The 15,633-nt window shown below is 48.0% G+C and overlaps 1 protein-coding gene across 1 annotated transcript in view; it reads left to right on the top strand.

Moving 5' to 3' along the window:
• Positions 1 to 14,588, top strand: part of LOC119967975 (calsequestrin-1-like) — a 122,904-nt gene extending 108,316 nt beyond the window's left edge. The window contains exons 9-11 of the mRNA XM_038801077.1: positions 5,478 to 5,578; positions 9,429 to 9,503; positions 14,125 to 14,588. Of these exons, the coding sequence (XP_038657005.1) occupies positions 5,478 to 5,578; positions 9,429 to 9,503; positions 14,125 to 14,382 (434 nt within the window). The 3' untranslated portion in view covers positions 14,383 to 14,588. The remainder of the gene's footprint in view (positions 1 to 5,477; positions 5,579 to 9,428; positions 9,504 to 14,124) is intronic.
• Positions 14,589 to 15,633: the final 1,045 nt, after the last annotated feature.

Here is a 15,633-nt window from a genome sequence, read left to right as displayed (position 1 = left end):
CCACAAGTCATCATAGATCATAGAATTTACAGTGCAGTAGGAGGCCATTCAGCCCATCGAGTCTGCACCGGCTCTTGGAAAGAGCACCCTTCCTAAGCCCACACCTCCACCCTATCCCCATAACCCAGTAACCCCACCCAACACTGAGGGCAATTTTGGACACTAAGGGCAATTTATCATGGCCAATCTACCTAACCTGCACATCTTTGGGCTGTGGGAGGAAACCGGAGCACCCGGAGGAAACCCACGCACACACAGGGAGGATGTGCAGACTCCGCACAGACAGGGACCCAAGCCGGAATCGAACCTGGGACCCTGGAGCTGTGAAGCAATTGTGCTATCCACAATGCTGCCGTGCAGCCCCAAAGTCTCGAAAGTCGTGCTTGTTAGGTAAATTGGACATTCTGATTTCTCCCTCTGTGTATCCGAACAGGCGCCGGAATGTGGCGACGAGGGGCTTTTCACAGTAACTTCATTGCAGTGTTAATGTCAGCCTACTTGTGACAATAAAGATGGTGAGTCGCTGCTAGGTTTTGAAGCATGTGAAGCACAGGGACTGGTTAAAAGATTGGATCGCACTGACTGCACTCAACACACACAGTGGATCGGTGGAGTCCATTGTGCAGGCTTTTCCAGACATTTTCCAGGATTTTGGTGTTTTTGCCTTTCACCGACAAGATTGAATTAAAAATGATGCTCAACCAGTGATACATGGTCCGAGAAGGGTTCGATCACCATTACGTGACTGTCTAAAATCTGACACATCTTATTGTGATCAAAATTATTATAGTGCTTCCTTTCTGTCTGCTGGCCGAGGCAAATGCATAATGGCTTGTATTTTCATGTCATCAGGCTTTATTCCTTGAGCAGGCAACCCTGCCTCCGAGGAACGTTATTTCCTTCACACCAAACGGACATTTGGCTTGGTTGAGACGGAGCCCATTTTACCTGACATTGTGCAATATCCTTATTAATCTTTCATTATGTTCCTCTTGTGCGGAACCCCAAATGGTGACATAATTGACACATACACAAACACCCTGAATACCTTCAACCATCTCTGTGTGGGAAATTTCTGATTATACCAAAGGGCGAACGAGGAAAGCAATATCTACCAAACGGAGTATTGAACGTAAAATACTTTGTACTTTCTTCATCATGCGAAGCATCAGGTTTGCTGAAATATGTCGCACCTGACATCTCACTCTCACTTAGGTATCGGATAGTGTTCCCTTTTAATATTAGTATTTAGATATTTAGGATCCATGCATATCCTGAGATCATTATTCCTTTTTTTAACACACACCATCGAATTGACCCAATCTGTCGCCTCTTCGATCGTTTTGATCACAATAAGATGTGTCATTCTGTCCAATTCAGATTTTAGACAGTCACGTAATGGTGATCGAACCCTTCGTGGACCATGGATCAGCTGGTTGAGCATCATTTTTAATTCAATCTTGTCGGTGAAAGGCAAAAACACCAAAATCCTGGAAAATGTCTGGAAAAGCCTGCACAATGGACTCCACCGATCCACTGTGTGTGTTGAGTGCAGTCAGTGCGATCCAATCTTTTAACCAGTCCCTGTGCTTGACATGCTTCAACGCCTAGCAGCGACTCACCATCTTTAGCTACTATGGAGAATTTGACTTTGTGAACTTTATCTTTTACTTGGACTTCAAGTTCACAGATACCTAATATGTCAATTTTCTGACCATTATACTCCTTCATGAAGACTGACTCATTTAATATTAAGAACATAGAACATAGAACAGTACAGCACAGAACAGGCCCTTCGGCCCTCGATGTTGTGCCGAGCAATGATCACCCTACTCAAACCCACGTATCCACCCTATACCCGTAATCCAACAACCCCCCCCCTAACCTTACTTTTTAGGACACTACGGGCAATTGAGCATGGCCAATCCACCTAACCCGCACATCTTTGGACTGTGGGAGGAAACCGGAACACCCGGAGGAAACCCACGCACACACGGGGAGGACGTGCAGACTCCGCACAGACAGTGAACATAAGAACTAGGAGCAGGAGTAGGCCATCTGGCCCCTCGAGCCTGCTCCGCCATTCAATGAGATCTTGGCTGATCTTTTGTGGACTCAGCTCCACATTCCGGCCCGAACACCATAACCCTTAATTCTTCAAAAAACTATCTATCTTTATCTTAAAAACATTTAATGAAGGAGCCTCTACTGCTTCACTGGGCAAGGAATTCCATAGATTCACAACCCTTTGGGTGAAGAAGTTCCTCCTAAACTCAGTCCTAAATCTACTTCCCCTGATTTTGAGGCTATGCCCCCTAGTTTTGCTTTCACCCGCCAGTGAAAACAACCTGCCCGCATCTATTCTATCTATTCCCTTCATAATTTAATGTTTCTATAAGGTCCCCCCTCATCCTTCTAAATTCCAACGATTACAGTCCCAGTCTACTCAACCTCTCCTCCCAACCCCTTCAGCTCTGGGATTAACCTAGTGAATAATATTCTGAGTTTTATTTTCACAGCTTCAATATCACTGATGCTGATAAGGTTAGCTCTCCCTCCTGTGTCTAATTTAACATTGATGAGTGATTTATTTATTAACAAATAAACTGCCAGGGCAGCATAGTGACACAGTGGTTAGCATTGCTGCCTCATGGCGCTGAGGTCCCGGGTTTGATCCCAGCTCTGGGTCACTGTCCGTGTGGAGTTTGCACATTCTCCCCGTGTTTGCATGGGTTTCGCCCCCACAACACAAAGATGTGCAGGTTAGGTGGATTGGCCACACTAATTAGCCCCTTAATTGGAAAAAAATAATTGGGTACTCTAAATTTATTTTGAAGAAACAAAGAAACTGCCCAGTTATCTTTTGTTACTGTTGAAATATCATTTTTATAACTTTTTGTTTCTATAGGCGAGTTTTACTCTGTTTGGCTTCGTTGGCCCTGTCTTCATTCAAGGCTACATCGATGAAAAATGTGCCCTCTAAGTTAATACCATCAATAGTATTGACGGACTTTTCTAGATTATCTTTCTTGTTTGTGAAAAATTGTTTGGCAAAACGGTTTTTACCTCTGTGCACATTTTTCCAAATGCTGGGCATTGTCTCTGTAGGTGCCTGTTTCCAGATCTTTTACACATAATGGCTGCTTCAGGCAAGTGTTTAAAATGGCCGCCGCTGGTGAGACCACGTTTTATTTTCGAGTGCGTCACAACAGCAATGGCGTCAGCATCGCTCCCAATTTTCACGCCAAAACTCAGTACATTCAATGTGTTTGTATGCTGCCCATCTAGCTCACTGGCATGGCAAATCTAACTGAAGCTCATTCTCCAATAAGAGACCTTCACGCACCTTATCATGATTAACTCCAAAGACAATCTGATCTCAAATCTTCGAGGATTTTAGCATCGCGAAGTTACAGGTTTGTGCTTTCAACTTGAGGTCGGTAAGAAAGGTACGATAGGACTCGCCCGTCTTCTACGTGGGCGCTCTAAATATGTACCGCTTGAAAGTCTCCTTCTTTTTCGGAGTACAATGCTCACCAAACTTCTTAATGACGGCATCAAAACTTTTACCGTCTTCCTCACGTTCAAAAATAAATGTAAATCTCTATCGCCGGGGGGCCTGCTAGTTAGCAATAACGCTACTTTTCATTCATCTGGCTGTGTTTGTAGTCCGAAGGTTGCCACATACAGCGTGAACTGTTGCTTACATCGCGCCAATTGCCATCTACATTACCAGTTACTCAAAGATACAGAGGTGTTTTCAAACTTTCCATCTTCTTCTTTTACCGGTTTAGCGTTTTCACAGATTTCTTTTGATGCTCCCTGTTTGTTTTTTTTAGCACCATTTCTGAATTTGAAGATTGTCGGCTGGATTCTCTGCTCCCCAATGGTGAAATCACGTTCTGCGGCTGAGCGGAGAATCTGTTTTGGCGGCAAAATCTTGAGCGCCGCCGTTTTTTGAATTCTCCGCACGCTCGGAGTACACCACGCTGATTATCCACCGCCTCAGGCCATTGCCTGATGCCCGCGCTGCGATGCTCCGTGCCCGACCGGCCGAATTCCCGACGGCGTGGGACTCTCATCCGCGGCCGCCACAGACGGGGGACGGCCAATCGGCGGGCAAGGGAGGCTTCATTCGGGGCTGGGGGCACTGTGGGCAGGCAGTCCGGGGTGGGCAAATGTTTTTTTAACCAAGTGATGTGGAGGCCAGAACTGTGCACAGTGCTCCCAGTGTGGTCTAACCGAGGGATATGGAGACCAGAACTGTGCACAGTGCTCCCAGTGTGGTCTAACCGAGGGATATGGAGACCAGAACTGTGCACAGTGCTCCCAGTGTGGTCTAACCGAGGGATATGGAGACCAGAACTGTGCACAGTGCTCCCAGTGTGGTCTAACCGAGGGATATGGAGACCAGAACTGTGCACAGTGCTCCAAATGTGGTCTAACCGAGGGATATGGAGACCAGAACTGTGCACAGTGCTCCCAGTGTGGTCTAACTGAGGGATATGGAGACGAGAACTGAGCACAATGCTCCCAGTGTGGTCTAACCGAGGGATATGGAGACCAGAACTGTGCACAGTGCTCCCAGTGTGGTCTAACTGAGGGATATGGAGACCAGAACTGTGCAAGGTGCTCCCAGTGTGGTCTAACTGAGGGATATGGACACAAGAACTGTGCACAGTGCTCCCAGTGTGATCTAACTGAGGGATATGGAGACCAGAACTGTGCACAGTGCTCAGTGTGGTGTAACCGAGGGATATGGAGACCAGAACTGTGCACAGTGCTCCCGGTGTGGTCTAACCGAGGGATATGGAGACCAGAACTGTGCACAGTGCTCCCAGTGTGGTCTAACCGAGGGATATGGAGACCAGAACTGTGCACAGTGCTCCCAGTGTGGTCTAACCGAGGGATATGGAGACCAGAACTGTGCACAGTGCTCCAACAGTTCACAGAGTTTAACAAAGGGAGTGCTTGTGTGGTCTGACCATGGTATAGTGGGGTGTGTGACACGGTGGCACAGTGGTTAGAATTGCTTCATCACGGGGCTGGGGACCCGGTTTCAATTCCAGCCTGGGGTGACTCTTTCCTCCGGGTGCTCCGGTTTCCTCCCATAGTCCAAAGATGCGCCGGTTATGTGGGGTTGTGGGTTTATCCCGATAGCGTGGGGAGTGGGTCGAGGTGGGGTGCTCATTCGGAGGGTAGGTGCAGACTCGATGGGCTGATTGGCCTCCTTCTGCACTGATTCTATATCTTCCTCGGCTGCATTTATTCAGCTGGTAACTTTGTCTTGTGGTCTGGAGGATGCCAGGCATTGTGGGAGGTGGGGAGGGGAGGGGGGGGGGGGGGGGGGGAGAGACGGACACTGGATGTCTTGGATGGGAGCTGGTCCAAGCTGGTTCCTATCTGGTGATTGACCTCCTTGCCTCTTGCTTTTCCCCCCTCGTGATCCACTCTCCCCTGCCCCACCCTCTCCTCAGATGGCTACGAGTTCCTTGAAATCGTGAAGGAGGTTGCAGAAGACAACACCGACAATCCAGAACTGAGCATCGTGTGGATAGACCCGGAGGACTTCCCGCTGGTAACCCTCTCCACTCACAGGCACACTTCCCCTTTCCCCTTCCGCTTGACGCCCCCCCCCCCCCCCCCCCCCCCACTCCCCCTCCTCTCTATCTGACCCCTTCAGGGGGCTGACTCATTCAATCCCATCCTTTAGCTCTTCGTCAACAGAATTCCAAGCCAAGCTTTTCCAAGATTGGCAGTGAACCAAGCCAAAGGGGCCAGGGTGGACTGGGTGGAAACAGCACACAATTACTCACCCAAACCCCTGAGGTATATCCGAAGAAGTGGATATATCTAGTGGTGTAACCCTTGACTATTCCTTTAAGGGAGAGGGGAGGGTTCATCCAGTGATCTGAAGCTTCGGACTATCCCATTCAGGGACAGGGGTCTGTATATCCAGTCGCCTAAACCCTGGGCTCTCCCATTCAGGGACAGGGGTCTGTATATCCAGTCATCTAAACCCTGGATTATCCCATTCAGGGACAGGGGTCTGTAAATCCAGTAGTCTAAAGTTTTGGACTATTCCATTCAGGGACAGGGGTCTGTATATCCAGTCGTCTAAACCCTGGGCTCTCCCATTCAGGGACAGGGGTCTGTATATCCAGTCGTCTAAACCCTGGATTATCCCATTCAGGGACAGGGGTCTGTAAATCCAGTAGTCTAACGCTTTGGACTATCCCATTCAGGGACAGGGGTCTGTATATCCAGTCGTCTAAACCCTGGGCTCTCCCATTCAGGGGCAGGGGTCTGTATATCCAGTAGTCTAAACCCTGGGCTCTCCCATTCAGGGACAGGGGTCTGTATATCCAGTCGTCTAAACCCTGGATTATCCCATTCAGGGACAAGGGTCTGTATATCCAGTCGTCTAAACCCTGGGCTCTCCCATTCAGGGACAGGGGTCTGTATATCCAGTAGTCTAAACCCTGGATTATCCCATTCAGGGACAGGGGTCTGTATATCCAGTCATCTAAACCCTGGACTATCCCATTCAGGGACAGGGGTCTGTATATCCAGTCGTCTAAACACTGGGCTCTCCCATTCAGGGACAGGGGTCCGTATATCCAGTCATATAAACCCTGGATTATCCCATTCAGGGACAGAAGTCTGTAAATCCAGTAGTCTAAAGCTTCGGACTATCCCATTCAGGGACAGGGGTCTATATGTCCAGTCGTCTAAACCCTGGGCTCTCCCATTCAGGGACAGGGGTCCGTATATCCAGTCGTCTAAACCCTGGATTATCCCATTCAGGGACAAGGGTCTGTATATCCAGTCGTCTAAACCCTGGGCTCTCCCATTCAGGGACAGGGGTCTGTATATCCAGTAGTCTAAACCCTGGATTATCCCATTCAGGGACAGGGGTCTGTATATCCAGTCATCTAAACCCTGGACTATCCCATTCAGGGACAGGGGTCTGTATATCCAGTCGTCTAAACCCTGGGCTCTCCCATTCAGGGACAGGGGTCCGTATATCCAGTCATATAAACCCTGGATTATCCCATTCAGGGACAGAAGTCTGTAAATCCAGTAGTCTAAAGCTTCGGACTATCCCATTCAGGGACAGGGGTCTATATGTCCAGTCGTCTAAACCCTGGGCTCTCCCATTCAGGGACAGGGGTCCGTATATCCAGTCGTCTAAACCCTGGATTATCCAATTCAGGGACAGGGGTCTGTATATCCAGTCGTCTAAACCCTGGGCTCTCCCATTCAGGGACAGGGGTCTGTATATCCAGTCGTCTAAACCCTGGATTATCCCATTCAGGGACAGGGGTCTGTATATCCAGTCGTCTAAACCCTGGGCTCTCCCATTCAGGGACAGGGGTCTATATATCCAGTAGTCTAAACCCTGGGCTCTCCCATTCAGGGACAGGGGTCTGTATATCCAGTCGTCTAAACCCTGGATTATCCCATTCAGGGACAGGGGTCTGTATATCCAGTCATCTAAACCCTGGATTATCCCATTCAGGGACAGGGGTCTGTACATCCAGTCATATAAACCCTGGATTATCCCATTCAGGGACAGAAGTCTGTAAATCCAGTAGTCTAAAGCTTCGGACTATCCCATTCAGGGACAGGGGTCCGTATATCCAGTCGTCTAAACCCTGGGCTCTCCCATTCAGGGACAGGGGTCCGTATATCCAGTCGTCTAAACCCTGGATTATCCCATTCAGGGACAGGGGTCTGTATATCCAGTCGTCTAAACCCTGGGATCTCCCATTCAGGGACAGGGGTCTGTATATCCAGTCGTCTAAACCCTGGATTATCCCATTCAGGGACAGGGGTCTGTATATCCAGTCATATAAACGCTGGATTATCCCATTCAGGGACAGGGGTTTGTAAATCCAGTAGTCTAAACCCTGGATTATCCCATTCAGGGACAGGGGTCTGTAAATCCAGTAGTCTAAAGCTTCGGACTATCCCATTCAGGGATAGGGGTCTGTATATCCAGTCGTCAAAACCCTGGGCTCTCCCATTCAGGGACAGGGGTCTGTATAGCCAGTAGTCTAAACCCTGGGCTGTCCCATTCAGGGACAAGGGTCTGTATATCCAGTCGTCTAAACCCTGGGCTCTCCCATTCAGGGACAGGGGTCTGTATATCCAGTAGTCTAAACCCTGGATTATCCCATTCAGGGACAGGGGTCTGTATATCCAGTCATCTAAACCCTGGACTATCCCATTCAGGGACAGGGGTCTGTATATCCAGTCATCTAAACCCTGGGCTCTCCCATTCAGGGACAGGGGTCTGTATATCCAGTAGTCTAAACCCTGGGCTCCCCCATTCAGGGACAGGGGTCTGTATATCCAGTCGTCTAAACCCTGGATTATCCCATTCAGGGACAGGGGTCTGTATATCCAGTCGTCTAAACCCTGGATTATCCCATTCAGGGACAGGGGTCTGTACATCCAGTCATATAAACCCTGGATTATCCCATTCAGGGACAGAAGTCTGTAAATCCAGTAGTCTAAAGCTTCGGACTATCCCATTCAGGGACAGGGGTCCGTATATCCAGTCGTCTAAACCCTGGGCTCTCCCATTCAGGGACAGGGGTCCGTATATCCAGTCGTCTAAACCCTGGATTATCCCATTCAGGGACAGGGGTCTGTATATCCAGTCGTCTAAACCCTGGGCTCTCCCATTCAGGGACAGGGGTCTGTATATCCAGTCGTCTAAACCCTGGATTATCCCATTCAGGGACAGGGGTCTGTATATCCAGTCATATAAACGCTGGATTATCCCATTCAGGGACAGGGGTCTGTAAATCCAGTAGTCTAAACCCTGGATTATCCCATTCAGGGACAGGGGTCTGTAAATCCAGTAGTCTAAAGCTTCGGACTATCCCATTCAGGGATAGGGGTCTGTATATCCAGTCGTCTAAACCCTGGGCTCTCCCATTCAGGGACAGGGGTCTGTATAGCCAGTAGTCTAAACCCTGGGCTGTCCCATTCAGGGACAGGGGTCTGTATATCCAGTCATCTAAACCCTGGATTATCCCATTCAGGGACAAGGGTCTGTATATCCAGTCATCTAAACCCTGGATTATCCCATTCAGGGACAGGGGTCTGTATCCAGTCGTCTAAACCCTGGGCTCTCCCATTCAGGGACAGGGGTCTGTATCCAGTCATCTAACCCTGGATTATCCCATTCAGGGACAGGGGTCTGTATAGCCAGTAGTCTAAACCCTCGTCTCTCCCATTCAGGGGGTGTAATTAGTTGAACAGCTCAGCCAATCTTTCACCAGCTGTCAATGCTCCTATTCCTCCCCACCACCTCAAACGCGCAACCCAAATGCCAAGAATTGATGGTTATGCCAGAACGCCACACAACCAATTGAATCCACAGACTGAACTGACTGTAATTCCTTCCTCCACAGTTGAACCCTTACTGGGAGAAGACGTTCGGTATCGATCTCTCAGAACCCCAGATCGGGGTGGTCAATGTCACAGATGTAAGTCTCTCCCAATTCGGAATGTGGGTCAGAATCTGAGAATTAAAAGGAGTTGTGATGACACATTCCAGCAGCAGGAATCTGGGAAGAGTGTGATGTGATAGGAATGGGGTAGAGGAGATGTGGAATAGGGTGCAGTGGGGTTGGGGGAGTTCGGGGCAAGAGATTGAGAGTGAGTGGTTTCAGATTGAATTTTGGATTCATTAGAAATTGGTTGAGAATCATGGGCCGGGATTCTCCCCTACTCGGCGGGGCGGGGGGGGTCCCTGCGGGATGGAGTGGCGTGAACCACTCCAGCGTCGGGCCGCCCCAAAGGTGCGGATTTCTCCGCACCTTTAGGGGCCAAGGCCAAGCCCTCACCTTGAGGGGCTAGGCCCGCGCTGGAGTGGTTCCCGCCCGCCAGTGGTGCTATGCCAGCCAAGGGCCGAAGGGACTTCGCCGGCCGGCGGAAGTCCCCGCATGCGCCGGAGCATCAGCGGCTGCTGACGTCATCCCCACACATGCGCGGGGAGGGGTCACCTCCGCGTCAGCCATGGTGGAGACTATGGCCAACACGGAAGGAAGAGAGTGCCCCCACGGCACAGGCCCGCCCGCGGATCGGTGGGCCCCGATCACGGGCCAGGTCACAGTGGGGGCACCCCCCGGGGCTAGATCGCCCCGCCCCCCCCCCCCCCCCAGGACCCCGGAGCCCGCCCGCGCCGCCAGTCCGCCGGTAAGGGAGGTGTTTTGATTCATGCCAGCGGGACCGGCATTACAGCAGCGGGACTTCGGCCCGTCGCGGGCCGGAGAATCGCCGGGGAGGGGGGGGGGGGGGGGGGGGGGGGCCGCCGACAGACACGGACGTGATTCCCGCCCCCGCCGAATCTCTGGTGCCGGAGACTTCGGGAGACGGCGGGGGCAGGATTCATGTCGCCCCCCCGGCGGGCGGGTCGGAGAATCCAGCCCCATGTTTCAGACGTTGAATTCAAGGAACTTAGGTTTATAATTCAGAATTGAATTCTGGGCAACACGGTAGCATAATGGTTAGAACTTTTGCTTCACAGCGCCAGAAACTCGGGTTCGATTCCCGGCTGGGTCACTGTCTGTCTGTGGAGAGTCTGCACATTCTCCCCGTGTCTGCGTGGGTTTCCTCCGGGTGCTCCGGTTTCCTCCCACATGGAGTATTGCATGCAGTTCTGGCCGCCTCATTATAGGAAGGACGTGGAAGCTTTGGAACAGGTGCAGAGGAGATTTACCAGGATGTTGCCTGGTATGGAGGGAAAATCTTATGAGGAAAGGCTGATGGACTTGAGGTTGTTTTCGTTAGAGAGAAGAAGGTTAAGAGGTGACTTAATAGAGGCATACAAAATGATCAGAGGGTTAGATAGGATGGACAGCGAGAGCCTTCTCCCGCGGATGGAGGTGGCTTGCACGAGGGGACATAGCCTTAAATTGAGGGATAATAGATATAGGACAGAGGTCAGAGGTGGGTTTTTTACGCAAAGAGTGGTGAGGCCGTGGAATGCCCTACCTGCAACAGAAGTGAACTCGCCAACATTGAGGGCATTTAAAAATTTATTGGATAAGCATATGGATGATAAGGGCATAGTGTAGGTTAGATGGCCTTTAGTTTTTTCCATGTCGGTGCAACATCGAGGGCCGAACGGCCTGTACTGCGCTGTATCGTTCTATGTTCTATGTTCTATGTTCTAAGTCCTGAAGGACGTGCTGTTGGGTGAATTGGACATTCTGAATTCTCCCTCTGTGTACCCGAACAGGCGCTGGAATGTGGCGACTAGGAGATTTTCACAGTAACTTCATTGCAGTGTTAATTTAAGCCTACTTGTGACAATAAAGATTATTATATTATTATTTTGAAGATTAAGAATCTGAGATTATAAATTAAATTAAGAATTGAAGATCACAAATCTGTGATTATGGACTGAATTCCAAATTGGTGATTAAGAATCTGATATTCACAGCGTCAGGGCAGCACGGTAGCATGGAGGATAGCATAATTGCTTCACAGCTCCAGGGTCCCAGGTTCGATTCCGGCTTGGGTCACTGTCTGTGCGGAGTCTGCACATCCTCCCCGTGTGTGCGTGGGTTTCCCCCGGGTGCTCCCGTTTCCTCCCACAGTCCAAAGATGTGCAGGTTAGGTGGATTGGCCATGATCCACGTGGCCCTTAGTGTCCAAAATTGCCCTTAGTGTTAGGTGGGGTTACTGGGTTATGGGGATAGGGTGGAGGTGTTGACCTTGGGTAGGGTGCTCTTTCCAAGAGCCAGTGCTGATTCGATGGGCCGAATGGCCTCCTTCTGCACTGTAAATTCTATGTAAAAATTAGGAATTGATTTCAGAATTTACGATTGATAATCTGAGGTCAGGAATTAAATTCAAAATTGAAGATTAAGAATCTGAGATTAGTAACTGCATTCAGTATTGAAGATGAAGAATCTGAGATTAGAAATCGAATTCAGAATTGAATATTAATAACCTGAGATTAGAAATTGAATTAAGAATTTAAAACCGAAAATCTGTGATTAGGAACTGAAATCATAATTGAAGATTAAGAATCTGAGATTAAAAATTGAATTCAGAATTGATGATTCAGAATCATGATGATTAATGAATTGAATTCAGGATTGACAATTCATCTGAGATTATTAGGGACTGAATTCAGAATTGAAGATTAAGAATATGAATATAATAATTTTGGATTTTATATGGACTGGGAAAATGCCACGAATATGGTGGGTGTTTTTACAAAGGAATTGGCAGGTGGGAGGGCTGGCGTTCCACAATCTCTTGTATCATTATTGGACGGCGAATATAGAGAAGCTTCAGCAATGGTGGGGAGAGGAAGAAGTGGAATGGTTACAGGTGGAGGAAGCATCGTGTAACGGGGCTAGCTTGAAGGCTTCAGCTGCTACTCCACTCCCATTTACCCCGGGAACGTTTACAGAAAGTCCGGTTGTGGCATCTTCCTTCAAGATCTGGAGCCAGTTGAGATGGCATTTTGGTTTGGGAAACATGTCAGTGCTAGCCGCTATTTATGGGGACCACCGATTCACCCCAGCAGGATTGGAGGCAACATTTACCATGGCGTAAAGTGGGGTCGAAATGGATGAAAGACTTGTTCTTAGAAGGTAGGTTTGCCAAATTTGGCGAATTGAGGGAGAAACACAAAATTTGGTGAAAAAGGATTTGCTCTCTTTCCCTCAACTACCAGATAACAACCTCCACAATAAATTACTCTTACCAGATGAGTTGGGGGATGGGAGAATTACTAACATTTATACATGGCTGATGGGCACAAAGAAAGCACCAATTCAAGAGATAAAAGTGGAAGAGTTGGATTTGGAGTTGGAATGGGGGCTATGGAGTGAGATTATGCACAGGGTCAATGCTACATCTTCATGTGCTCGGATGAGCTTGATACAATTCAAGGTAGTACAGAGGGGCCCATATGGTACAGGAGCAAATGAGCAGATTCTTCACAGAGGTAGACGATAAATGTGAGAGTGTAAAGGAGGACCATGTCCACATCTGGGCATGTCCACAATCAGTTGGGATTCTGGCTCTCGGTAAGTAAAATACTAATGAAAATGGTGGAGGTGGAAATATTACCGGGACCTCTTGAGGCAATTCTTGAAGTGTCAGAAGTACCAGGACTAATAGCAGGGAAAGGGGCCGATGTGGTGGCCTTTGCCACATTGATTGCCCGTAGGTGGATTTTATTGGAATGGAAGTCAGAAGATAACGCCAAAGGTGATGGTTGTGGGATGTTGCGGAATTCCTTAAATGTGAGAAAATTAGGTTTTCCCTTCATGGCTCAGGTGGGCTTCTGGACGAGATGGAAGCTGTTCTTGTCTCTATTTACAGATCTGTTTGTTGGCAGCAGGTAAGGGAAGATGGGGAGGGAAGAAGGGAAAGGTTTAACGGAAAAAGCAAAAACATCTCAAATTAGGAGAATTGTATTTTGTTTATTGTGTTATTGAATAATTGTTTGGATGTTGTTATTTATGTCCGATTTGAATAATAATATTTTTAAAAAGTACAATCTGAGATTAGGAACTGCTGCACTCAGAATTGAAGATTAAGAATCTGTGATTAGAAACTACATTCAGAATTGAAGATTAAGAATCTGAGATTAATAATAATATTTACTATTGTCACAAGTAGGTTTACATTAACACTGCAATGACGGTCACTCTGAAAATCCTCTAGTCGCCACATTCAGAAGTGCATATTATGAATATGAGATTAGAAATTGAATTCTGAATTTATATTAAGAATATGAGATTAGGATCCAAATTCAGAATTGGTGGTTAAGAATGTAAGGTTAGGAATTGAATTCTGAATTGAAGTTTAAGAATCTGAGATTAGGAATTGAATTTGGAATCAAAGATTAAGAATCTGAGATCAGAATTTAAATTCAGGACTGAAAATTTAGATTGTGGGATGCAGATTTGAATCCGGAATTAAATACTGGAATCAGAGATTAGAAATTGGATCCAGAGTTGAAGATAAAGAATCTGCAAATTCAAATCAGAATTAGAGATTTTGACAGAGATATCAGGGATTGAATTCCTTGCTGCTTCCTGGGGTGACTGTCCATCTCTCCCTCTGTCCGTCCTGCAGGCAGACAGCATCTGGTTAGACATGGATGACGATGACTTGCCAAGTGCCGACGAGTTGGAAGATTGGATTGAGGATGTTCTTTCTGGTGAGATCAATACAGAGGATGATGATGACGATGATGATGATGATGATGATGATGATGATGACGACGACGATGATGACGATGATGATGATGATGATGATGACGATGACGACGACGATGATGACGATGACGATGATGACGACGACGACGATGACGACGACGATGATGATGAATAATTTAACACCCACATCACTAATTCTTAGCGCAAAGCCATCAATCATCAATCTATTTATTGCCAAACAAAAGCTTGATGGCGATTCATTGTGCCTCCTTTTTTTTTCTATCTGTAAATCTCTATAACTTTATCATTTTCTATTGAAAACCACTGTACAATCTTGTTGCTATGAGGGAAAAAAAATACAGAGAACAAAAGTGAACCGAACGTAAACTGTCTCATCCTTTGTCTTTCCTTTGAAACTTAATTCAGCCAGTGGGGTGAGTTGGGTGGGTGGGTGGGTGGGTGGGTGGGTGGCGAGGGGGAGGAATTTGAATCAGTTAATTCTGTTTTTGGAGGACCCAGATGTCCTTTCCCAGTTTGTAATGGCTCAGGTGAGCATTGGCTAAAGTGGATACTGTACCAGGACCAGAGGAAATACATCCAAGGATACCTTGGGTACAAATTGCAGAGGTACTGAGCAGGAGATGGTGGTGCAGTGGTGTTGTCACTGGACTGGTGATTCAGAGACCCAGGGCAATGCTCTGGGTCCCCGGTTCAAATCCCACCATGGCAGATATGGTCATTTGAATTTTTCTTTTGAAATGTATTTTATTCCATAATATTCTAAAGTACAAAAACATAAATAAGCCAGAGAACATTCTCCCTTTCTTACAATTTAATTTACACTTGTTTTTTTTCCCCCTTTTCACCCTTTGTCCCCCCCCCACGACGGACAGTTCCTCAAATATGGTCATGAACAGTCCCCGCGGTGTCTCAAAGCCCTCCGCTGATTCCCTCAATTCAAACTTAGTCTTCTCCAACTGGAGGAAGTGGTATAGGTCGCCCAGCCAGGCCGCCACCCCCGTGGCGTTGTCGAACACCATTCCAGCAAAATCCCTCACCGGGAAACTAGAGAGGCGAAAGCCACCGCATCGGCCTTCCTCCCCTCCATCAGCATTTTCCAACACCGCAAAAATCGCCACATTGGGACCAACCCGAACCTCTACCCCCACAATCTTTGCTAGCGTCCTGAACACTCCCTCCCAGTACCTCTCCAACTTCTCATAACCCCCCCCCAGAACATATGTAAGTAGTTCGCTGGCCCTCGCCCACACTTCTCACACTTGACTGCCACTCCCTGGAAGAACCCATTCATCCTCGCCCGAGTCATGTGCACCCTATGCACCACCTTAAACTGTATCAACCTCATCCTCGCACATGAGGAGGTCGAATTCACCCTGTGCATCGCCTCACCCCACACTCCCCATCC

This window comes from Scyliorhinus canicula, chromosome 6 (assembly GCF_902713615.1).
Source record: "Scyliorhinus canicula chromosome 6, sScyCan1.1, whole genome shotgun sequence".
Classification (NCBI taxonomy): domain Eukaryota; kingdom Metazoa; phylum Chordata; class Chondrichthyes; order Carcharhiniformes; family Scyliorhinidae; genus Scyliorhinus; species Scyliorhinus canicula.
Note: the sequence above shows the minus strand (reverse complement) of the source record. Positions and strands in the feature narration are given on the sequence as shown.